The sequence below is a fragment of the Myxine glutinosa genome, chromosome 7 (genome assembly GCF_964187855.1).
Source record: "Myxine glutinosa chromosome 7, kmMyxGlut1.1, whole genome shotgun sequence".
Lineage (NCBI taxonomy): Eukaryota > Metazoa > Chordata > Myxini > Myxiniformes > Myxinidae > Myxine > Myxine glutinosa.
The window spans coordinates 125,738,593-125,765,312 of NC_136267.1; the positions used below are offsets into that span (position 1 = coordinate 125,738,593).

Here is a 26,720-nt window from a genome sequence, read left to right on the forward strand (position 1 = left end):
CTGTTGAGTCTCAGTGCAGAATGCGGCTGATTGTCAGAATAACCAGAGAAGCGCTGCTGTCTGCAGGCTGGTGTCGGGGAGAACATTGCCGAGTGGGGTTCGAGCATCTCGAGGAACAACGACTAAACGGTTCAGACAGGCAGTTCCACGTTGCAGCTGTTGCTCTTGTCCTTTGTGATTAGGTTTCTCGTACCGCAGTGTAGGCCTTTGATCACAGTATGTTTTGAAGGTTCTTTGATTAACTTTTGTCGGACATATTAAAAAGAACTACAATGTCAACGCATCATGCAATTTGGCATCATGCATTTATCTTGGTCGACGTGAATCTTTTCAGAAGTTGAGCTAACTCTCATTTCACTCTTATCACCGATCATCGTCATTATGCGGTATCGGTATTATGATAAATAATAAGTTTAAAGGGTTTTCAGGGCTCAGACTTACCATGGTTTTCTGTTGTTTGTTTGTTTTTCTTTGTTTCGCCACATTAGATTTTGGTCCAGAACGTGTTGCTTTTGTAGTCACAAGCCTGTTGGGAGTCGAGTAAGTTGAAGGATAAATGACCAAGGGGAACGGAGCAAACGAATAAATAACCACGAGTACTTTGGGCTGGAAGTGTTCTCACGGGCCGTAAGGCATCCGGAATGTGTTGACTTTGCTTTTGCGACAGTCGAATTTTGAGTTTTTTGTTTTTGTTCCTTGCTACTCACTCCCAAGAGAGGCTGTGTGGAGTGAATATGCTTGTAGCCTTGTTTACTGCACACCTTTCATTTGCAAACATGTTTACCTGTATTCTATGGGCATGTGCAGCAATCCTGTTCACGACGAGCTTCCATGGCTTGTTTGACTCTGGTTTTGATGATTTTCTTTGTGCGCGGTTATGAATGCAGGCCATTACAGCCAGATTCCCCTTCCATACGGTGAGCCTAGATGTCCTTGGTGAGCGTGAGGAACTCGGCGCTGACCTCCAGACTTATGTCTCAAGCCGGGTCCAAGGCAGCGTTGAGATCCAGCAGAATGTGTCCTTGGGAACAGGGCGCCTGGATACCATTGCCTTAGGCCGTCTTGGAAGCCACCTGTGCCAGCTCAGCCACGGCTCTTTCCTTTACCTTCGGCTCACCCTTGACCTTATTGAACGAGGGCACCTTGTGCTCAAGAGCTCTAGCTATAAGGTAACTCCAGCTGTTTCTACAAACAAATGCAAACCAACAAATGATCTCTTGTAATTGGTGCAGGGATGTTTGTAAATATGCACAATAATGGGATTGTATCATTGGCTGAATGAGTTCATTTCAATAATGTACACTGGCGTTTCTCCTCGTTGTAGTGCTTTGCAAACACGACATTGCATCGCTCGTAACGCTTTCCTTTTGAGTGGTCATCAACATTGAACCAACACCAAATTTGTGAATAGTTTAACCTTTTATTGAGTGAATGAAAACATTAAGTTGCGAGTTGATTGTGTTACAATTGCATAAGTACATATATGGTGCCAGGATAGCTTTGAGGAATTTGTGATTATAATCCAAAGGATGCATTAATGCATTGTCCATAAAACAATGAGAAAAGAAATAGTACATTATATTCTGAGCTCTTGAAGTCTTTTAATTTTAAACAATTTCATCAGTATTAGTATCTGATATATGAGGAGTATCAGTATTAAGTGAAAGCAGTATCATAAAGCACCATTTCAGATCATCCCCAATCCAAAACCATGATATTTTCAACTCACGTTAATCTTCAAGTTCACCTCCTTCCAAAATTCCATTTTTTCCTTCCTGAGAGTTTGCTGTTTTCTGTTTTCTGTATTCTGTATTCTGTATTCTGCATTATTCCCCCATTCACATTATTTTTCCAAGTATTCTGCATTATTCCCCTCATTCACATTATTTTTCCAAGTATTCTGCATTATTCCCCTCATTCACATTATTTTTCCAAGTATTCTGCATTATTCCCCTCATTCACATTATTTTTCCAAGTATTCTGCATTATTCCCCTCATTCACATTATTTTTCCAATTTTTCCAATCCATTATTCCCCTCATTTTCCATTTTTTTCCAATTCACAACCTGGTGTTGGGCTAGTAACCTGGTGTTGGGCTAGCGGCTAGGGTGCCAGCTTAGGATCCTAGGATCCTGGGTTCGAATCCCGGTCGATCGCTGAATTAACGCCAGGGGGGTTGACTCAGCCTGTCATCCTTCCGAGGTCGGCAAATTGTTTTGTTTTTTTTTGTTTTTTTTTTGTATACTGAATCGAGGCTCGTGAAAGAGCTGACATTCCAGAACCCCCCATGACATTTACTTCACAAACAAAAAAACAAAATATATAAAAAGAGGGAGCGGAAGCCAAGAGAATGGGAGGCACACAAACACTTGAGAGCACACAACATTTGAGAGCAGGGAGATGTGTGGGAGGGAGAGGGCTCGGGGGGAGGAGGCGTGGGAAGGGGTGGGGGCGGGGGGTGGGGGGTGGGAGAAGTATAAAACACAAGGACACCAAGGACTTCCAGGTCAGAAGTTGGTATTTCAAAAAGTGGAATTGGGGTGAAATTATCGGGGATAGAAAAGATCAAGGTTTTGGATGGGGGAAGATAAGAGATGGTGGTGAACAGCTGTTTCAAAGACCTGGAGGGTGGAGTGGGATTGAAGAGAGTGAGGGAGTTTGTTCCAGAGGCGGGAGAAAAGAGGAATGAAGGAGTGAAGGTGAGCAGACAGTCTTGATTTTGGCAGTTTAACCATAAGAGGGTTGCAGGCAGATCTTGTGCGACCTGTAGGAATATTTGCGGGACAGAGCCCAGAGAGAGCTGGGGGGGCAAGGCCAGAGAGGAGTCGGTAGAAGACGGAAAGACCACCAACCTGCCTGCGGTGAGTGAGTGAGAGGCCCTTGGAGTTAGCTTCATCGCGGGAGATTCCAATGATTCTGAATGCTTTGCTTTCAACAGCGTGAAGACGAGCTAGGTGTGAGGCAGGAGCACCAGCCCAGAGGGGAGAGCAGTATTCCATTGAGCTGCGGATGAAAGCCTTGTACGTGGTGAGGAGCTCAGGTGTGCCAAGGAAGGACTTCGCACGACGGAGGATGCCCAGTCGGCGACTGGCTTTGGAGGCCAGATTTGAAATGTGGTTTTCCCAGGAAAGATCATGGCAGATAGTGAGACCCAAAAGTTTGAGTGACAGAACTTCTTGGAGAGGATTATTCAGAAAGTAGATGGGAGGGTTGTCCAGTCGGTCTTTTCGGAGAGACATTGTAAGAGTGTGAGATTTGTCAGGATTGAAAGACATGTTCCACTTGTTTGCCCAGTCTGTGATTTTGTCCAGGTCTGCAGAGAGTGAGGAGGCTGCAGACTGTCGATCTGAGGGATGAAGAATGGAGCGACAGAGAGTAGAGTCATCAGCAAAGAGATAGAGAGGATTTTCAAGAGAGTCGGGGAGATCATTGATGAAGACCAGAAAAAGCACAGGGCCCAGAACACTACCTTGGGGAACTCCAGCCTGAACAGGAAGAGGAGATGAGAGAAACCCATTCAGCGCCACACGTTGACTACGACTAGAGAGGAAGTCCGCCAGCCATGCGTGGAGATTTCCATGGATACCAACAGAGGAGAGTTTGGTGAGCAGGGCGGGGTGCCAGACCGTATCGAAGGCACGTGATATGTCAAGGGAGACAGCTCGAATTTCCTGTTTGGCATTGAGGACCTCCATCCATTGCTGAGAAAGCAGAAGCAGCATGTCCAGAGTAGAGTGACCAGGTCTGAAACCAAATTGATGATCAGCGATCAAGCCGTTGGAGAAGAGGAAAGATTTCATATCTGAAGCAATGATGGATTCCATGACTTTACTGATAATTGAGAGAAGGCTGATTGGTCTGTAGTTGCTGGGATCTGTTTTTGCACCTTTTTTGTGCAAAGCGGTGATGTTGGCAGATTTCCAAGCAGATGGCAGATGACCTTGAGCAAAAGAGAGTGTGAAGAGAACAGAGAGAGGGAGTGAAAGAGCGGAAGAACAAGATTTTAGGACCCATGGGCTGATGCCGTCAGGTCCAGTTGCAGAATCAGAGTCGAGGGTTGACAGAAACTTTTCCACCTTGTCAGGAGGAAAGGACACAGAGTCCAGGAGCAGCTGGGTACGACTGGGTACGGTGGGTACAGAGAGGGATGGGTTTGGGACACAAGATTTAGAGGCAAACACAGAGTTGAGGCATTCAGCTTTTTCACGGGCGGAGTCAGCCGTGTGGCCGTTTGAGGTGAGGGAGGGGATGGAGGGGGAACAAACACCAGAAACAGATTTGACCAGACGCCACCAGGATATGGAAGAGGGAGACAGATAAGAGAGTTCTGTCCTGAGAACGGAGAGATATTGTTTCCTGGCTCTCCTGAGGGTGGACACACACTTGTTTCGGGCTTTGTGAAAGGAAATGAGATTTCCTTCCGTTGGATTTGCTTTCCAGGAGACGAAAGCAAGTTGTTTTTGGGCAATAGCCTCACCACAAGATTCCGTGTACCATGGACGGGAGGAAGGGTATGACAACTGAAGACGAGATGGGATAAATCTGTGCATGAGAGAGAGCAGTTTACTTTGGAAGAATTCCCAGGATGAGTTGATGTCAGAGGCGGTAGAGATGGGAGACCAGTCCAGATGATTGATGGCTGCTTGAAGACCATGCCAGTTGGCCTGAGTGAAATGCCAGACTCGTCGACGCTGAGGAGGCTCTCTGAGAATGGTCAGAGAGATGTCCACTTTAACAAGCACATGATCAGATGAGCCGATTGGAGCAGAAGAAGAGCAGCAGACATTTTCAGGGAAGTTAGTCATAACCAAGTCCAGAAGAGAAGATGCTCCATTGATTGAGATCCGGGTCGGGAAATTGACAGATTGTGTCAGTCCCAGTGAGTCACAGAAGTCCTTTGCTGAAGAGCCATGGCTGGTGAGAGAGGTACCCACACCCAGCCAACTGGCATGGTGACAATTGAAATCACCACATATGAGGAAGAGAGAGTTGGGATGGGTAGATAGAAGTTGGTCCATGTTATCAGACAGTGAGATGTAGATGGAGTCATCACTGTTTGGTGGACGGTACAACACACATATGAACAAAAGGTGGGAGCGAAGGGGAAGCCGTAGCCAAAGGTATTCCTGGGGGTGAGGTGGAGAGAGGGCAGTGCAGGGCGAGTGAGGAAGGTAATTTCACTTTGAAGGTAATAGGGAAGGTAATAAACAGTTCACTGGTAATTCCCTGTTTGTTGTAAAAAGGCGACAAAAAGGGTTGGCGGCAGGAAGGGCATCCGGCCGTAAAACATTGCTTCAAAAAGGGGACCAAAAAAAACAAACAAAAAAAAACAACAACAACCACGGTCCCCGAAAAAGGCTAACCTCCCGCTTGTGGGGAAAAATGGCCTCTAAAGGTGGTTTTTATTCACATTATTTTTCCAAGTATTCTGCATTATTCCCCTCATTCACATTATTTTTCCAATTTTTCAAATCCATTATTCCCCTCATTTTCCATTTTTTTCCAATTCACAACCTGGTGCTGGGCTAGTAACCTGGTGTTGGGCTAGCGGCTAGGGTGCCAGCTTAGGATCCTAGGATCCTGGGTTCGAATCCCGGTCGATCGCTGAATTAACGCCAGGGGGGTTGACTCAGCCTGTCATCCTTCCGAGGTCGGCAAATTGAGTACCAGTTCATTGGTAATTCCCTGTTTGTTGTAAAAAGGCGACAAAAAGGGTTGGCGGCAGTAAGGGCATCCGGCCGTAGAACATTGCTTCAAAAAGGGGACCAAAAAAAACAAACAAAAAAAAACAACAACAACCACGGTCCCCGAAAAAGGCCAACCCCCGCTTGCGGGGAAAAATGGCCTCTAAAGGTGGTTTTTATTCACATTATTTTTCCAAGTATTCTGCATTATTCCCCTCATTCACATTATTTTTCCAAGTCTCTCTCTATTTTACCCTTCAGTTGATGTCCCCCCCACCCCCTCTCTTTGTACTATCCCTTTTCTTCTGTTGCATTCTGCTCAATTCAGTGTTCTTGCTCTTCCATGAGCCTTGACCTTGTATACAAAAAAGGAAGTTTTGTTAGGCCAGCTCTCTGAACTACTTACATTAGCTTGTATGCACTAAAGATCTCATAAAAAGAGTTGGCTGTTGTGCCTTATTCTGGCCAAATTGAAACTTCCTCCCTGGTTGAGGGCTCCTGGAGCACCATGCGTTTCAGTAGCGACCTGTGTACAGGAATTATTCTCAGCTATGGAAATGTTGGCACCCACTGTGGATGCCATGATGTCTCCCTGCAAAGGGAGGGTGTTTGAGTAAGAACACTCATATAATAAGGATAACAGGGATCCTTGGATTTAGAGATAGTTACCATCGCCGCATCATTTTCCAGATTCAAATGCCCATTCCACTGTCCTTGAACTGTTAGAAATTGACGTTTTAATGGTTTGTATCTCAGCATCAAGTCGGCAGTTCATTTCCATGCCATTAAATTTTCTCTTTATTTAAATAGAGAACGCTGTTGATCACAATACCACTTTTTCTTTTATTTCTGTCTCAGCTTCACTTGAGCTGTTGATTTTGTGAATTATTGATTTGTACAACGAGCTACAATTGAAAAAACCCAATCTACAAACACACGTAATACACTTTGTTTTATGCAATCACTCGTCCACCATTTACCGAAAACGACTGCGTAGAACAGCCGTTTGCATGACTGAGGGTTTTCCAATTTACTGTTTCATTAAAAACGTACATTCTAAAGTACGAATCATTAATGTAACATATTTATTTATTTATTCATGTATTTAATTAAGCCCTTCAAAATAAATTCCTGAAGACATTTCACTCATTAATTACATCTGTATTTCGGCATCCGAGCCATTCTAAAAAGAATTTTTCCTCAATCGTAGTTTTTCCTTTTGTTTGATGTTAATCAAAATAATAATTAATAAATAATAACTATATTACCTTCAAATGTCCTGACTGCTGATTACAATAAAGCTAGCTGTACACTGCGTAATTCATCGGTGCATATCCTTATACCTGTGTTGGCCAAATGGTTAAGGCGGCGTGCTTGGGATCCTAAGGTCCTGAGTTTGAATCCCGTTCAGCTGTTGAATTAACACCAGGTGGGGTTGACTCAGCCTGTCATCCTTCCGAGGTTGGTGAATGAGTACCAGGGTACTTAGTCCTCTCTCAAGGAGGTTGGTGGCAGGATTTGCACTCGGGCCGCTGTAAAAACACCTCATTCCATAGCACACACACTGGTGTGTGTCGGGATAGTGCTTAGGAGTCGTCCAAGGATGCGTGCTGATCCAGCGTACATTCCCATATATGTGTATATATATATATATATATATATATATACACAGTGCATTCAGAAAGTATTCAGACCCCTTCACTTTTTTCACATTTTGTTATGTTGCAGCCTTATGCTGAAATCGTTTAAATTAATTTTTTCCCTCATCAATCTACACTCAATACCCCATAATTACAAGGACAAGACAGGATTTTAGAAAGTTTTGCAAATTTATTAAAAATAAAAAACTGAAATATCGCATTGACATAAGCATTCATACCCTTTGCTATGACACTTGAAATTTAGCTCAGGTGCCTCCCATTTCTCTTGATCATCTTTGAGATGGTTCTACACCTTGATTGGAGTCCACCTGCGGTAAATCCAATTGATTGGACATGATGTGGAAAGGCACACACCTGTCTATATAAGGTCTCACAGCTGACAATGCATATCAGAGCAAAAACCAAGCCATGAGGTCGAAGGAACTGCCTGCAGAGCTCAGAGACAGGATTGTGTCGAGGCACACATCTGGGGAAGCCTACAAAAAAATTCTGCTGCATTGAAGGTTCCCAAGAGCACAGTGGCCTCCATAATTCTTAAATGGAAGAAGTTTGGAACAATCAGGACTCGTCCTAGAGCTGGCCACCCGGCCAAACTGAGCAATCGGGGGAGAAGGGCCTTGGTAAGAGAGGTGACCAAGAACCCGATGGTCACTCTGACTGAGCTCCAGAGATCCTGTGTGGAGATGGGAGAAACTTCCAGAAGGACAGCCATCACTGCAACACTCCACCGATCTGGGATTTATGGCAAAGTGGCCAGACGGAAGCCTCTCCTCAGTGAAAGACACATGAAAGCCCACAGAATCTTGTTTTTCACAGTCTGAGAGTCCTTTAGGTGCTTTTTTGCAAACTCCAAGTGGGCTTTCATGGTTTTGTGGAGTTGTGCATTTCTGAAAAATCTAAAAAGCGTATTTCGTGTATTTTTGAATCTGTTTCCCAATACTATAATTTGTATGTGAAGAGAAACTATATCTGTGCATTTGATATGTGCCTGGAAAATGCTTGGAAGTCTTGGTGGCCTGCTCCTTTCTTGCACTGGCAAACGCAATACGATTGTGTCGTTCGCCCAAGAATAATCGATCTCTGGGTCTGAACATTGGCTGAGGACACTGGGTTGTCCAGTCGGTCTCCGAAAAGACCGACTGGACAACCCTCCCATCCACTTTCTGAATAATCCTCTCCAAGAAGTTCTGTCACTCAAGCTTTTGGGTCTCACTATCTGCCATTATCTTTCCTGGGAAAACCACATTTCAAATCTGGCCTCCAAAGCCAGTCGCCGACTGGGCATCCTCCGTCGTGCGAAGTCCTTCCTTGGCACACCTGAGCTCCTCACCACATACAAGGCTTTCATCCGCAGCTCAATGGAATACTGCTCTCCCCTCTGGGCTGGTGCTCCTGCCTCACACCTAGCTCGTCTTCACGCTGTTGAAACCAAAGCGTTCAGAATCATTGGCATCTCCCGCGATGGATCTAACTCCAAGGGCCTTTCACTCACTCACTGCAGGTAGGGTGGTGGTCTTTCCGTCTTCTACCGACTCCTCTCTGGCCTTGCCCCCCCAGCTCTCTCTGGGCTCTGTCCCCCAAATATTCCTACAGGTCGCACAACATCTGCATGCAACCCTCTTATGGTTAAACCGCCAAAATCAAGACTCTCTGCTCACCTTCACTCCTTCATTCCTCTTTTCTCCCACCTCTGGAACAAACTCCCTCACTCTCTTCAATCCCACTCCACCCTCCAAGTCTTTAAAACAGCTGTTCACCACCATCTCTTATCTTCCCCCATCCAAAACCTTGATCTTTTCTACCCCCGCTAATTTCACCCCAAATTCCACTTTTTTGAAATACCAACTTCTGTCCAGGAAGTCCTTGGTGTCCTTGTGTTTTATACTTCTCCCTCCCCCCCCCCCCCCCCCTTCCCATGCCTCCTCCCCCCGGGCCCTCTCCCTTCCACACATCTCCCTGCTCTCGGATGTTGTGTTTGTGTGCTTCCCCTTCTCTCCCCATCTTGTCTTCCGCTCCCTCTTTTTGGGTATTTTGTTTGTCTGGTTGATTTGTTTGTGAAGTAAATGTTAGCTCTTTCACGAGCCTAGATTCAGTATACAAAAAAAAAAAAAAAAAAAAATCTCAGGATTGCTTATGTAGTGTCGGCCCAGTGGAAACTGGGAGCTCTTTGTATGTTAATTTCTATTGTAAATACCGAATGTAAATATTCTTCTTTCGTATGCATCACACGGCTGCAGAGTAGCGTCATTGGCTGAGGGCGTGGCTGTGTCACTGATGTCGGTTAGGACAGGGATTTGGAATTTGTTCAGTGTGCCAGAGATACACGACATGGCCAAAAGTATGTGGACACCCCTTCTAATTAGTGGATTCGGCTGTTTCAGCCACAACCATTGCTGACAGGTATATATAATCAAGCACATCCATGCAATCTCCATGGCAAAACATTTCATTTGAAATGGAAATGGAAAATTACACTTAAACTGAATCTGATCTGAATCCGAACTAGCAACGGTACCTGTGTTTGCATATATACGAGGGTCAATCCAAATGTTTCTGCCACACTACTTGTAACTTTTAAGTTGAAGGTCTCGGGCTTGGTGATCGTGGAATTACATGTACTATCTCGTTCTTCACTGACGTCTAGTCAATTTCAAGTGTGTCTGACTATTTCATTTGTTTCAGAAATTATTATAACTAGCAACGGTACCCGCCCTAGTGGCGGGGCTTCAATTGGGAGGCCCAAATGAAAAGGCAAAATATCAGAAATTTAAGGCTTTTATTTTATTTTAAACGATTTATGTAAACATCCTTTAAATCATATCACACGCAAATCATCAAAATCTAAACAGTATTTGTAGAATTTCAATAAAAGCCACATCACTGTTCATATCGGTAAATATTATTCTATCGTGTTTGAAAAAACTGGAAAATTTAAAAAAATTGGAATTCGGAAAAAACAATATAGCCTATTTTACTCCAGGAGGTCCCAGGATTACCCACCGGAAATTTCGTTGCGATCGGTTCAGCCGTTTTTGCGGTACCTGGGAACAGACGGACGGACAGACAGACAATTGGTGAATTATAATAAAATGGTATCTAGTACCAACGACTATGCCATGGCACGAAGTGTCAGTAAAGAAGACATCCAAGCTCCTGTTAAATTAATGTTCATGCTTTTGTAAAATGCACATAAAATGCATCAATAAATATTTTTCATTTCTTCCTAACACTTGTCTGAACTTGGGAAGCGTTCAGCAGTGGATATCATTTGTTTCTTGGAAGAAAAAGTTGATGTTCACGACGAACCGCGTTCAGGCAGGTAATCCGATAGACAGTGCATGGACGAGGTCGCTGTTATTAGCGAACTCTTCCTTGAAGATGGATGCGTCACAATCCAAGAACTTATCACAGTTGGGAATACCGACATCAGCACTACCTCATGTTGTCACTGAGGATCTGGGAATAGAAAGGCATTTGCACAGTGGGTGTCCCGTCCTAATGGAGAAGCAAAGTCTAAACCAGCTTGCTCTGTGTCTGAACCAACATCATCTTTGCCGTTCTCTTGGGGAATGTGACACATTGTTGGAATAATCATCGATGAAACCTAATGGTGCAACTACAAGCCAAAAGCGGAGTGGAAAGGGCTGACTTCTCCACACCCAAAAAAGGCCCAACACCATCGAGGGAACATCAAGATGCTTCAGATTATTTTTAATCGAATCGTTTTACTAAACTGGGCAGTCCCAAAGGATGTACAAGTGAATGGGACAAAATCTACCACATAGTTTTGTGTGATCTGAGACCTACAATGCAAAACATTCCAACTCTTCTGGATGATACCATCTTCCTCCACAACATTTCTGAATTGTGCGTTACATAAAAAAAGTAATGTCCTTTACGTACCTAATATGGTCCATGGGAATGCGAAGTTTGACCTCATCCACCAATTCGCCACATTCAAGTCCATATGACTTTTGCCTCCCCTCCCTCCCCACCCCCTCAAATTAATACCCAGCTTGGGGGAAGGTGTTTTTAATATTAATATCCAGCTTTGGGGAAGGTGTTTTTAATCTGCTGAAGAGGTTAACACAGTCATGTCAACTCTGTTAAGGGCAATTCAGATCGAAGGTTTCTGTGCTCGAATCACAAGGTTGGATGACCAATGGATGGAGTCCGTTGAAGTGAAGCTTTGCAATACATATCTCCTACCAAGTTTCAGTTCAATATTGTCGTGCGGACGGCTCTATTAAAACGGAGCACACCACGGATGACCAATTGAGCGTTCATTTGAGGCGACGATCAAATACGGACTCACGATGCAAGCGTGGAAGGAAAAGAGAAGAAGAAGAAGCGGGAGATTTTACCTGACGCGGGGGATCGAGCAGCCTTCAAACCTGCAAAGTAATTAAACTCACGAACGCGGAATTAAATGTACAAAAATAATAGATTTATTTAACGGAATGTCGGGACAAGGAAACATGACGATAAAGCTAAAATCTAATTTGGGATCCCACACACCAGACTTAAACAACAGACAAGGGAGGATATAAATGAAAAGAACCATTCTGTTTTATCGTGGAGACTTATCTCGTCTGGCTGAGGTGTGTCAGGGATCATCAGGCCCAAAGCGCGCAGTCCGACGTGGCCCCAGTTGGCGGGAAAACCGCCCGACCTTGGCGCGAACACAGGCCTCGCTGTACGGTCCATCTCACGCCACAGCACTCATACGCAGGCACCAGGAGCAAGAGGTCGAGGGAGAGGAATCACGAGGGAGCAGAGGGAAGAGGTCCAGGCATGAAGCGATCCAAAAACAAGCAGACAAAATGTCAGCCAGCCAGTTTTTTTTATCGGCCGTCTCGTGATGTCAGCTCTCTTTCTCTCCCAATCAGCGCGTCGCTTCTTGCTCGCCCCTCGCGTCCTCTAATTCGAGGGAAGCTTCTTGCCCCTCCCCTGGCCAATCACCAGTCCCTCCTTACTCTGCCAATCGGTGGCCTTCATCCTGCCTCGTGTCTTCCTTCCACCAATCAGTGGCCAGCTTCTTGTCCCTACCTTGACCAACCGCGACCCTCATCCTGCCTCGTCGCTCTATTGGTGGTATCTTGTCCAATGGTGTTATCTCCCCATCAAACCCTTCGACTAATCCTTTGCGAGGTGGGCGTGGCCTCAGCCTGCCCAAGCAATGTGTGTCTGCCAAGTTGGGGTTGTCATCCCAAGTGTGTCTTCTGGGTTCCGGTTAATTTTATTGTGAGAGGGGAATTTTATTGGTGTGTTCGCTAATGGGATGGGGGATGGATTCCTAACTGGTGTCTCGGTGCGTTGCCATACGGGGCAATGGAGTGAATGAATGAATGAATGATCGTTTTTTTTTTTTTTTTTTTTTTTTTTTTTTTTTTTTTTTTGTATACAAGATCGAGGCTCGTGAAAGAGCGAACATTAATCACACAGAAAGACAAACCGACACATAAAACATATAACATAGGGAGCGGTAGACAAGATGGGGAGAGAGGGGGAAGGACACAAACACAACATTTGAGAGCAGGGACCGAGAGACATGGAGACATCGAGAGATCTGAGAGAGGGCGAGGGCTTTGGGGGGGGGGGGGGCGTGGGAAGGGGGCAGTGGGAGAGGTATAAAACATATGGACACTGCCAGGACTTCCAGGAAAGAAGTTGGAATTTCAAACAAGGTGGATCTGGGGTGAATTAGCGGGGGTAGAAAAGATCAAGGTTTTGGATGGGGGAAGATAAGAGATGGTGGTGAACAGCTGTTTTAAAGACCTGGAGGGAGGAGTGGGATTGAAGGGAGTGAGGGAGTTTGTTCCAGAGGCGGGAGAAAAGAGGAATGAAAGAGTGAAGGTGAGCGGAGAGCCGAGATTTCGGCAGTTTAACCATCAGAGGGTTGCTGGCAGATCTTGTGCGACCTGTAGGAATATTTGGGGGACAGAGCACAGAGAGAGCTGGGGGTGCAAGGCCGGAGAGGAGTCGGTAGAAGACAGAAAGACCACCTACCTGCCTGCGGTGAGTGAGTGAAAGGCCCTCAGAGATAGCTTCATCGCGGGAGATTCCAATAATTCTGAAAGCTTTGGTTTCAACAGCGTGAAGCCGAGCTAGGTGTGAGGCAGGAGCACCGGCCCATAGGGGAGAACAGTATTCCATTGAGCTGCGGATGAAAGCCTTGTATGTGGTGAGGAGCTCAGGTGTGCCGAGGAAGGACTTCGCACGACGGAGGATGCCCAGTCGGCGACTGGCTTTGGAGGCCAGCTTGGAAATGTGGTTTTCCCAAGAAAGATCATGGCAGATAGTGAGACCCAAAATCTTGAGCGACAGAACTTCTTGGAGAGGATTGTTGAGAAAGTAGATGGGAGGGTTGTCCAGTCGATCTTTTCGGAGAGACATAGTAAGAGTGTGAGATTTGTCAGGATTGAAAGACATGTTCCACTTGTTTGACCAGTCTGTGATTTTGTCCAGGTCTTCAGAGAGTGAGGAGGCAGCAGACTGCCGATCTGAGGGAAGAGGAATGGAGCGGCAGAGAGTGGAGTCATCAGCAAAGAGATAGAGAGGATTTTCGAGAGAATCAGAGAGATCATTGATGAAGACCAGAAAAAGCACGGGGCCCAGAACACTGCCTTGGGGAACTCCAGCCTGAACAGGAAGAGGAGATGAGAGAAACCCATTCAGGGCCACACGTTGACGACGACTAGAGAGGAAGTCCGCCAGCCATGCGTGGAGATTTCCATGGATACCAAAGGAGGAGAGTTTGGTGAGCAGAGCGGGGTGCCAGACCGTGTCGAAGGCACGTGATATGTCGAGGGAGACAGCTCTAATTTCCTGTTTGGCATTGAGGACCTCCATCCATTGTTGAGACAGCAGAAGCAGCATGTCCAGAGTAGAGTGACCTGGTCTGAAACCAAATTGATGATCAGAGATCAAGCCATTGGAGAAGAGGAAAGATTTCATATCAGAAGCAATGATGGATTCCATGACTTTGCTGATAATTGGGAGAAGGCTGATTGGTCTGTAGTTGCTAGGATCTGTTTTTGCACCTTTTTTGTGCAAAGCGGTGATGTTGGCTGATTTCCAAGCAGATGGCAGTTGACCTTGAGCAAAAGAGAGGGTGAAGAGAACAGAGAGAGGGTGAGATAGAGTAGCAGAGCAGGATTTTAGGACCCGTGGGCTGATGCCGTCGGGTCCAGTTGCAGAATCAGAGTCGAGGGTTGACAGAAACTTTTCCACCTTGTCAGGAGGAAAGGACACGGAGTCCAGGAGCAGCAGGGTACGACTGGGTATGGTGGGTACAGAGAGGGATGGGTTTGGGACACAAGATTTAGAGGCAAACACAGAGTTGAGGCATTCAGCTTTTTCACGTGCGGAGTCAGCTGTGTAGCCGTTTGAGGTAAGGGAGGGGATGGAGGGGGAACAAACACCAGAAACGGATTTGACCAGACGCCACCAGGATTTGGAAGAGGGAGACAGATAAGAGAGTTCGGTCTTGAGAACGGAGAGATATTGTTTCCTGGCTCTCCTGAGGGTGGACACACACTTGTTTCGGGCTTTGTGAAAGGAAATGAGATTTCCTTCCGTTGGATTTGCTTTCCAGGAGACGAAGGCAAGTTGTTTCTGGGCAACAGCCTCACCACAAGATTCCGTGTACCATGGACGGGAGGAAGGGTATGACAACTGAAGACGAGATGGGATAAATCTGTGCATGAGAGAGAGCAATTTACTTTGGAAGAATTCCCAGGATGAGTTGATGTCAGAGGTGGTAGAGATGGGAGACCAGTCCAGATGATTGATGGCTGCTTGAAGACCGTGCCAGTTGGCCTGAGTGAAATGCCAGACTCGTCGACGCTGAGCAGGCTCCCTGAGGATGGTCAGAGAGATGTCCACTTTAACAAGGACATGATCAGATGATCCGATCGGAGCAGAAGAAGAGCAGCAGACATTTTCAGGGAAGTTAGTCATAACCAAGTCCAGAAGAGAAGATGTTCCGTTGACTGAGATCCGGGTCGGGAAATTGACAGATTGTGTCAGTCCCAGTGAGTCGCAGAAGTCCTTTGCTGAGGAGCCATGGCTGGTGAGAGAGGTACCCACACCCAGCCAACTGGCATGATGACAGTTGAAATCACCACATATGAGGAAGAGAGAGTTGGGATGAGTAGATAGAAGTTGGTCCATATCATCAGACAGTGAGATGTAGATGGAGTTTTAAGGCCATTTTCCCCGCTAGAGCAGGGGTTAGCCTTGTGGGCCCAATGACAATCATGGTTCCCTGTTTGAGGCAATGTTTTTTATGGCCGGATGCCCTTCCTGACGCCAACCCTTGGTCACGCTCGAAGGATGCGCAGGGATACGGTGTACCTATTCTAAATCGGGGTACACACAGTGATCATTCATCCCAGCAAGCTGGTACTCAATTTGCCGACCTCGGAAGGATGACAGGGTGAGTCAACCCCCCTGGCGTTAATTCAGCAATCGACCGGGATTCGAACCCAGGATCCTCGGATCCCAAGCCGGCACCCTAACCGCTAAGCCAACACCAGCAATGGAGTGATCACAGGTTTCACACACAGGGGAATTAGCATAATCCCTATTCTACTTATCACAAGGCCATCCTTGTATGACCACAAAGATACACTTACGCGAACAAACTGCCTAAACAAACTTATTACATGTGAGGTTCCCTATCACGACAGCCGGAGCACCTACCTATGCAGATCTACCTGAATCTATATACAGACTTGGCATTTAATATGGAATATTTTTTTTGTGGGGGTGAACTTACTTTTCAAGATGTCTTAGAACCAAACGTTCATTGGAATTATGTTGAAATTATTCTAGATTTTGTTAATGTGACCTTTAAAAGAAACAAAAAACACATTTGACATTTCGAAACAAATAAATTGATCCTTGAAAGTGATGCAAACTGATATCGAACTCAATTCATGGACAGTACTGTGTTAAACTTCTGTATGTTTTCCAGAAGTATCTCTTTATTTTGCACATTAGCCAAAAATTTTTTTAACAAAAACAAACGTTAAGTTATGACTGGGATTACGGACAGTAAAATTACAGTTCAGTACTTCGTGTAACCCCCACGAGCATTCAGGAGAGCACGTACACATTGAGGCATGCTGTTCACTAGATTTGCCAAGGTTTGGACAGGAATCGCTTGCCATGCAGTGACAATAGCCTGCTGCAATTCACACACAGAGGTCGGCTGCTGGTCCAAGTGGTCGATTTGACGCGTTAATTCTGCCCACAAGTTCTCTATCGGATTCATATCCGGGGACATGGCAGGCCACTCCATATGCTCTACACCATGGTCAGCAAGAAAGTGTTAGATCATGCGAGCACGATGAGGCCGTGAATTGTCATCTTGGAAGACAAAGTTTCCTCGAAAGGCTGCACGAGCAAATGGAAGCAATGTTTCTTCCAGAATGGCCCTGTACTTGAACTGGTTCAGGTTTCCATTCAGAACAACCAGGTCAGTTTTTTCCCCCTGCATGAAAAGTAGCCCAAACGGTCACCCCACCACCTCCAGCTTGGACTCTTGGCACTATACAATCTTTGTTGTAGGCTTCATGCACTTGTCTGCGCACTCGGACGCGGCCATCTTGACGATAGACCAGAAATCTAGACTCGTCACTGAAGATCACGTGATTCCAGTGTCCTGGCTGCCATTGACGGTGCTCTCTGGCCCACTGCAATCGGCGCTGGCGGTGTTGTCTGGTCAGGCGTGGGTTTCTCAGGGGACGCCTGGCACGATAGCCTGCTTGAAGCAGTCGTTGGTTGACTAGCCTTCTGGATACAGGCACATTTGTCAGTTGCTGCCACTCAGCCCTAAGCCGATTAGCTGACTTGGTACGGCCACTGCGGACTAACCGGTGCAGCTGGCGATCATCCCTCCTTGTGGTTCTGCGGGGACGTCCTGGCCTCGGTATTGGAGTAGGGACACCCCTCTGAGCATTTCGTTTCAGGATCTTTGACACCTGACCTTGAGTGATGCCATACTGCTGAGCAATAGCACGCTGTTTCATGCCGTAATTTCGTAAAGCCACCACTCCATGACAAACAGCATTGTCGAGTTGACGGACTATCTCGAGGAAGCGGCAATAACTTTTGGAGACGTGCAGCAGTTGTTTTCCACTAATACAGAACGCAACAACCCTTGTATACCCGACTGTGAAGCCAATCATCAAATGCACCTGTCCGTACATTTTGCCACGCCACCTGTGATATAATCCTGTTGTTGACTTCTTGCTGCGACAGACAATCAGTGACATGGTTCTTTTAACAAATAAATCACCAAAGTGTAAAAGAAACTCACCCGATTGATATACTGAGTTAAGAAAGTAAACCCGTCAAGAAAAAAAAATATTCCGTATTAAATGCCAAGTCTGTATGTCACTACACCAAAATTCATAACAATATGTTAAAGGGTAAGGGGAAAAAGTGTTGAAAATTTCGCACCAGTAACCGCATCCCTTTATTTGGTTGTTATATAATGTCACATTTGGTGCCGAAAATAATAAAAAGAAGAACAAAAAGATGGAAAATGTCATAGCCCCTGTGGTTTTAGTAATTTTGCTGTATGGAATTAAAGGCCGTCAGTCGGCCATCTTTGGTCAGATTACAAAACAAAATCTTCTGCATATGTATACCCTTAAAGCGCGGCGTTACGCGCGCTGCTTGCGAGTAAGGAGGAAGCGGACAAGCGGTAACTTATAAGCGTCTTTATTTCAGGAGCTCACTGTAACACTGGCGCGCTCCGGGCTGCGCGCCCGGTGTATATCATGAGGCCACGCCTACCCCTCGGGCGTGGCCACCGCCCACTTGGTGCGCGGAATGATGTCACCACGCCAGTGGGCTTTTGTGTCCGCCACACCCTCATGTATTGCCTTTGTGCCAAGTTTGAACACAATCGGTCCATGCATGTCGAGAAATGGTTGGGGATAGGTTTGAGTTAAAAATGGCCGCCAGTTGGCCAACTTTGATCTGATCTCGGAAAAAAGTGATCTGTGTGCTGAGCTTGAACAACATCGGTAAATGCATGTCCGAGAAATGGTTGAGGACGTGTTCAATACCGGGTTTTTTTGCAACTAAAATTGCCGCCAGTCTACCAGTCGGGCATCTTTGATCAGATTGCAAAATAAAACGACGTGCATGTGTACGCCATCACGTACTGTACTGTGCTTATGCCAAGTTTGAACAAAATCGGACCATGCATGTTGAAGAAATGGTTGGGGAGACGTTTAATTAAAAAAAAATGGCCACCAGGCGGCCATCTTGGATCTGATCTCGAAAGAAAACGACTTGCATATGTATGAGATCATTCTTAATTTGTGTGCCAAATTTGAACAACACCGGTAAATGCATGTCTGAGAAATGGCCGGGATGCACCCATGCACGGCCGGACGGACAGACTCAATCCATAAGCTCCGGTTTTTGACTAAATTCATCATGGGCTAATAACACGATGTACATGCATGAAGCAAAAACGCGTACGGCTTATGTGTATATCGAGGTTATGTACGTGGGATTATTCCATTTGCACTGTGCTATAGACCGACACCCAGGCCTAACACCTGAGGCCTTCCGATCTGTGCTTCTTAACTTGGGGTGGGGTCAGGCCAGCTGTTCTGCCATTTGGTGTAAAGCAGTTGGGTGGAGTCAGGTGGTGGGGTCAAGGCAACTGAAAACTGACCTATGTATAACATAAGGAAGAATTGCTTTGCAATAAATGTCCCCTACCAAGTTTCAGTTCAATATGTTTAAAGGGTAAAGAGGAAAATTCTGGAAAACTGACCCATGTATAATACATGCGATGTTTACTAATTCCAAAAAGGGCATAACTTCGTGAAAAATACTCGAAACACCCCAAATCTCGAACTCTGTCTGTAACTTATCATGATAAAACCATGTACCAAGTTTCAGTTGAATATGTTGAAAGGTAAGGGAAAATATTGCAGAAAACCACACATGGGATGAACAGCGAGACAGACAGACAGACAAATGGATGTACAGACAGACAGACAGAGAACAAACCTATAGCTCCCTCTGGGTAGGGGACTAATAATGTGACATTAATAAAGTTCATCAAATGTGCTCCTCTTGAAAGTATGCAGATTATTGAAAAATGTAATGTGCAGCCACATTCTACCAATTGTTCTCATTGTACTACTACACCTTGTTGCATTATCCTGATAATTGGGCCTACACCGACTTTTGCTAATGTTTGGTCTTAGGTTTGGCATGTTTAACACTGTCTTGAGGGATGTCTTCACCACGATGTTATAAAGCAATAGTTTTTGCTTTTAATCCACAATATTTTGATTACTTTCTTGTCTCGACTTAGGTGGTACCAGTTTCCTTGGCCGAACTATACTTGCTGCAGTGCAACATGCGTTTCCCTACAAGCTCAGCCTTTGAGAGAGTGCTTCCTTTGCTCAACGTCGCTCTCACCTCACTGCATCCACTTACCGATGAACAGTCGTTTCGCACCATCTCTGCTGGCTGGGTCCTCCCTCAAGGTCAACCGCCCCCCATTTATTGGGACGACTTCCACACCCGCGTGGACATGCTCTCGGCTTTTCTCGTGCGGAGACGTGACGGCACTCGCATGTTCTGTCACCCATCGTTCCGTGAATGGCTACTGTGGCGTGAGGAGGGACAGAGCACCAAGTTCCTTTGTGATCCACGGTGAGATTTTTGTGGTGTCTGTGCCTTCGGCTGATTAGCATGGAGATGTGTTTATTGAAATTGAGAATCTGACCTGACCATGGGCAAAATCATGGCATGCTGTATCAAATTAACCTTTGTTTTTTTTATTTCTACTTCTTAACCACCGTTTGTTACTTGCAAAATCGACCATTCGCATATCCATTTCCTGAGTGTGTTTATCTGTCTGTCATTAACATACAGGTCCCAATTCTTCACTAAACTTAAACTTCAAAACATAATCTTCACAAAACGTAACCATCTGGTAGAACACGTCATTAGCTCAAAGCTTATTGTTTTTGAGGTCGAAAGGTCAGGGTCATAGCAAGGCCATGTTTCCATACATACCATTTGAGATAAGTTGGCACAGGGTCATTGGTGAGACCTCTGGTTTGCATCGCTACATTCTACTCGACCAGTAAAATAACTTGAGTATTTTGGAAAAAATGAGATGTCCATATTCTGAGGATGCAGTGGCTACAGTCGATTGCAAATTATTACCCTCTCCAGAGGAGATGGCGTTGCATTTGTATCCATCTGTTTGTCTGCCTGTCTGCCTGTCTGCGCATATGTGCCACAAACGCCACTTAGTGGTAGCCAGTATTACGCGTTATCTTTTTTCAACCGAGTACCACCAGTATGTACAACTAGAATGTGAGTATGCCGATAAACTATGTATAATTGGAATAGGAGTACATCTATGTACAATTGGAACGTGTGTCCATCCATATAAAGTTTGTATCATTATAATTTGAGTACATCTATAAGGTATGTACAGTTGGAATGCGTGTGTCTGTAAACTATGTACGTTGTACAATTAGAATGTGAGTACGTCTATAAAGTACCTACAATTAGAATGTGAGTACATCTATAAAGTACATACAATTAGAATGTGAGTACATCTATAAAGTACCTACAATTAGAATGTGAGTACATCTATAAAGTACATACAATTAGAATGTGAGTACATCTATAAAGTACATACAATTAGAATGTGAGTACATCTATAAAGTACATACAATTAGAATGTGAGTACATCTATAAAGTACATACAATTAGAATGTGAGTACATCTATAAAGTACATACAATTAGAATGTGAGTACATCTATAAAGTACATACAATTAGAATGTGAGTACATCTATAAAGTACATACAATTAGAATGTGAGTACATCTATAAAGTACATACAATTAGAATGTGAGTACATCTATAAAGTACATACAATTGGAATGTAAGTCTGTCTATAAAGTACGTACTATAAAACACAAAGGTCCTGGCGAGGGTCTGCAATCTCCGATTGCTCTTTCTAGTTTGTGTTGACAATTTTTTTTTTTTTTTTTTTTTTTTTTTTTTGTATACAAGATCGAGGCTCGTGAAAGAGCTAACATTAATCACACAAAAAGACAAACCGACACACAAAACACAAAAAACAAGGGGAGCGGCAGACAAGATGGGGAGAGAGGGGGAAGGACACAAAAGAGAGGGGTAAGAGGGGGAAGGACACAAACACAACATTTGAGAGCAGGGACATCGGGAGGACTTGGGGGGAGGTGGGAGAGGATTAAAACATATGAACACTGCAAGGACTCTGGGGTGAATTACCGGGGGTAGAAAAGATCAAGGTTTTCGATGGGGGACGATAAGAGATGGTGGTGAACAGCTGTTTTAAAGACCTGGAGGGAGGAGTGGGATTGAAGGGAGTGGGGGAGTTTGTTCCAGAGGCGGGAGAAAAGGGGAATGAAAGAGTGAAGGTGAGCAGAGAGCCTAGACTTTGGCAGTTTAACCATAAGAGGGTTGCAGGCAGATCTTGTGCGACCTGAAGGAATATTGGGGGGACAGAGCACAGAGAGAGCTGGGGGAGCAAGGCCGGAGAGGAGTCGGTAGAAGACAGAAAGACCACCAACCTGCCTGCGGTGAGTGAGTGAAAGGCCCTCGGCGTTGACTACATCGCAGGAGATTCCAATGATTCTGAAAGCTTTGGCCTCAACAGCGTGAAGCCGAGCAAGGTGTGAGGCAGGAGCACCAGCCCAGAGGGGGGAACAGTATTCCATTGAGCTGCGGATGAAAGCCTTGTATGTGGTGAGGAGCTCAGGTGTGCCAAGGAAGGACTTCGCACCAAGGAAGGACAATCTGCGTGGATTGACCAACACGATGGTGTTGGGGTAGCGCACTCGTCTCTGAGCTGTCTAGTCTGGGTCTTATACCCGACTTGACTATAAACTGTCGCATTTTTGCCATCTAGACAAGGCATTGCATAACAGAGTACACCATCCCTCAGATGGACGGTACCTCGGTATCCCATCTGTTAACATTAATTCGTTGGTGCATGTTAAAGATCCCACGGTGTTCTCCTCGACGAGCAGGAAAGTTATCACCGGTATCCTGGCGAAATTCCCAATTCATGCCACCTTCAACTGAACACGAGGCATGCCCAGCCGGTTCATGAAAGATTTAGGCCAAAACATTATATAGCCAACCCCAAAATAAGATAGGAATATAAGATAGGGTGCATTTGTTGAAGAAGAGGAAATAGTAGTAGTAGTAGTAGTAGTAGTAGTAGTAGTAGTTATTAGTAGTTAGTAGTAGTTAGTAGTAGTAATGCTAATAATCTTCTTGGTCTGATGAGTCCCAACAGGTCGTTTAAGCAAGTAGCTGTTTCCTGTAACAATTAATATGGGAAGAACTTAAGTTCTGTTGGTGAACATAGGGTTGAAGTTTATTATCAACATTAATTTAAATCTACTGTTATTTAGTCGTCTTTGTTTTTTGTACGTGCCCTTTCAAGTATAATTATTTGATTATCACTGGCATTCGTCTTCGTCTTTGCACTGGTAAACATCTGCTTGTAACAGGATAAGGGGAGTTGGAAAAATTTATATTCATGTATGAGGCCGGCAAAATCTATGCTACATATAGAGGATCTTTTGCCATAAGAACTTTTTAGACATGAGTTGGAACTTTGAACTTTGTCTCAAACAGAGAGCTGAGCTGTTCTAACAAATAATAATAAAAACTTTATTGAAAAATCTTTATAATCACTGCAGATGCTGAGATGTAACAGACTGATTGTCCTTCATGATAATCAAAACAACATTTGGCCTCTTCTGCCAGACGAGCAGAGTTTTCGATTTTACAGGGGGGCTGCACTGATTTTGTAGTTGTCGCTTTCGGCTATTGGAGTGGGACGGAGGATGTTATTCAAATTTTCCAAAACCTCAACCTCACAAATTGAATTAAGTAGGTTTGAGCATGCACAAGTCATGGAATGCTTTAGGCCTTGATTGTTTCATGACGGAGCCACTGAGAAACGTTGTCTCATTTGAGCCTCGACTAGAGGAACAGTAAATGGAATCTCACCAGGCCCTGCAGTTTGTCATTTTCAGCTAATGCAGTTGCGTATTAGGTGGTTGTTTAAAAAGAATACATGATTGTCCTTCTGTACTGTCGTGAGTGTACGAGGACTTCTACTACGATGGCTTAAGCACCTGAAACAGACCGGGAAATCAAGACTTTGATTTTAATGTCAGTTGTTCACTGCTCAGATCTTCAATTAATTAACGTCAATATGTATAAATATTAAATATGTAGGGGACGGAGAGTGGAAGGAGGAGTGGGGAGGGGAGGGGAGTAGGGGTAAGTGGGAAGGACTGGGTAGTCGAAAAAAGTTATCGGCCTAACATGCATCCATATACAGTACATTCAGAAAGTATTCAGACCCCTTCACTTTTTTCACATTTTGTTATGTTGCAGCCTTATGCTGAAATCGTTTAAATTCATTTTTTCCGTCATCAATCTGCACTCAATACCCCATAATGACAAAGAGAAAACAGGATTTTAGAAAGTTTTGCAAATTTATTAAAAAGAAAAAACTGAAATATCACATTTACATAAGTATTCAGACCCTTTGCTATGACACTTGAAATTTACCACTGGTGTACTCCAATCAAGGTGTAGAAACATCTCAAAGATGATCAAGAGAAATGGGAGGCACCTGAGCTAAATTTCAAGTGTCATAGCAAAGGGTATGAATACTTATGTCAATGTGATATTTCAAGTTTTTTCTTTTTAATACATTTGCAAAACTTTCTAAAATCCTGTTTTCTCTTTGTCATTATGGGGTATTGAGTGTACACTACTCACAATAAGTTAGGGATATTGTGGGAGTGAGTTTATTTTTTTTATAAGGGTTGGGGTTATGGTATTGAAATCAAGAATGCTGTGTTTTTTCACACTCATTAATAACCATAGAATTAGGACCAACAACTTTTTTCAACATAATTAATACACAAAATCCACCACACCGAAGAACCTGCCAATATCCCTAACTTATTGTGAGTAGTGTAGATTGATGAGGGGAAAAATGAATTTAAACGATTTCAGCATGAGGCTGCAACATGACAAAATGTGAAAGTGAAGGGGTCTGAATACTTTCTGAATGCACTGTATACATACAGACTCCAAAATATGTCATGTTATCGTTAGGAAACATTTTTGTTACCACATGTGAACTTTTTTTGTATGTAGCATCATTGGCTTGAGCGAGTGGTTCCCAAACGTTTTTAGCCACGAACCAAAACTTGAAACCGCATTCTCCTTGTGACCAGAATCGTGGAGGTACCTACTTGGTAATGGTACCTATGATAAAAATTGTCGGAGAAAATGCTTTCTCTCAAGAACTCTACCACCTCCCTCACCCTCTCACCCACATCAACCGGGATTTTGAGGGTTTTTTTTTTTCAAGTTTGGGTCCCCCTGGGTTTGGTAACTGCTGGCCTCATGGGTGCAGCTTTGCCATTGATGCAGTGCCCTCTGTCGGTTAGGGCAGAATTTGGAATTTGTTCAGTGTGCTGGTGATAGCTCACATACTCTTCGCGAAGGACACCGTGGGATCTTTAACGTCCACCAACTAATGCCGGCAGACAGGACATGCAGTTTAATGTCTATCCGCGGGATGACGCACACATTGATGTATCGCCCTGAATGCCAGGGCGACAGTTTGTAGCTGGGTTGGGATTCGAACCCAGGCTAGGCAGCTTAGAGGCGAGTGTAAATACCTCGATCTAGGCCATTCTTTCAGCCCTGTATGCGAACTGGTACAGAGATATTAAGTTAATATAATTGTTCAATATTGTAATAGTATCAATCTTTTTGGCAAAGTTAAATTCATTACCAGTTCACAATTGCATTCCTCTCTGTGACTCATGATTATGATGCTGAGTTCATCCATCAGCACACGACGTTCATGTTTTGTGGAACACTGTGCACAAGGATGCAGTGTAAACATGTCACGCTGAATTTTAAATTTTGAAAACCTCAGCAGCATACCCACTAATCTTTGTACCGTCGGTGGACAGAGGCGATGTTTTCACCCCTGTCTGTATGTTTGTTTGTATGTGTGCAGGATATCTCAAAAAGTTCTGGATGGATTTGGATGAAACTTGATGGACAGGTTGGGTGTTTGACACAAACTAAATTATTAGATTTTGGTGTAGATCCGGATCCAGAGACTATTAATTTTTCAAGTGATGCTTCACCATTGAAGGATGGGGCCAAAACGATATATAGCATGATGTCTCAAAAAGTTGTCTACGAGTTATGATAAATATTGGTGGATAAGTTGGTTAGGTGACGAGAACAAGCTGATTTCATTTTTGTTCGGATCCAAATCCAGATCCGACCGATCAGTTGGATGCAAAATGTAAACTAATCAGTCTGGTGGAGGTATGCGCTCTCCCAAGTGCCATTCTGGCATACTATTTTATTACTTTACATACAGCCTGTACATATGTAGATGCCCTCGTTCACTGTCCTAAAAATAAACAAGTTTGATTTAAATCCCTTCAGCTGTTTTCAAGTATCAGAGTTTTACCAGCCATGACAGGTTTCACATCGATCGGTGAAGCGGTTTCGGAGAAGGGATTTTTTTTAAAATATGATTTAAAAGTTTAAAAGTTTAAAACACACACACACGCTGCATTTAACAATAATTTAATTGTGCCACACTGCGGCCGATTTTTATGCCATACTCCATAATAACGTCTCACAAATTGCTCTCGCTGTGCCAATGGAATTGCTGCCACTTGCAGAACACAAACAGCAGCTAACGTTGAAAATGACAACTTTTGTGCTAACCAGGTCTCAACTGCAGGTCAGTTTGACAGAACAATGGTCATGATGATGGTACCCTTTAGACCCTTTTTAGCTCTTAACCCCTTTATAACCCGAAGACCCCTTGGACTCTTTATAACGCTAAGACCCCTTTAAACATCTGAGGCCCTTTAGACCCCAAGACCCTAAAGAACCATAGGACCCCCTGTAAACTGAAGACCACGAAGACCCTTTAACCTTTTCCAGTGCAGACCTTGCAATATGCAATTTGATGGAAAAACTTTTTTACATTGCTGGCTTTGATCTCATTTATTTACTGTTTGCGCCAGCCAGTGAGGAAAATCTTCAGACAATGAAAAACTGTTTTCCCCCTTTTTAAAAGAAATGGAGATAAACCTCCATGGTAAAGCCTCTCAGCCGTGGTTTATATACAGTGCTGAATCCAGCTTCCTCACTGCCAAGTCCTCCTCATTGCTGCTGCCCTTTCCCTTAATGCTGTCGTCTGTGGCCAGATGCAGTGCATCACGTCCTTTTTGCCCATTGGGCGAT

At 44.5% G+C, this 26,720-nt stretch overlaps 1 protein-coding gene across 4 annotated transcripts in view; it reads left to right on the forward strand.

Moving 5' to 3' along the window:
• The window catches only part of LOC137431634 (protein TANC2), a 384,138-nt gene that overhangs the window by 249,549 nt on the left and 107,869 nt on the right, over positions 1-26,720 (forward strand). For all 4 annotated transcript variants that reach the window (XM_068123171.2, XM_078782260.1, XM_068123170.2 and 1 more), the window contains 2 exons: positions 888-1,169; positions 19,701-20,044. In XM_068123171.2, coding sequence (XP_067979272.2) covers positions 888-1,169; positions 19,701-20,044 — 626 coding nt within the window. The remainder of the gene's footprint in view (positions 1-887; positions 1,170-19,700; positions 20,045-26,720) is intronic.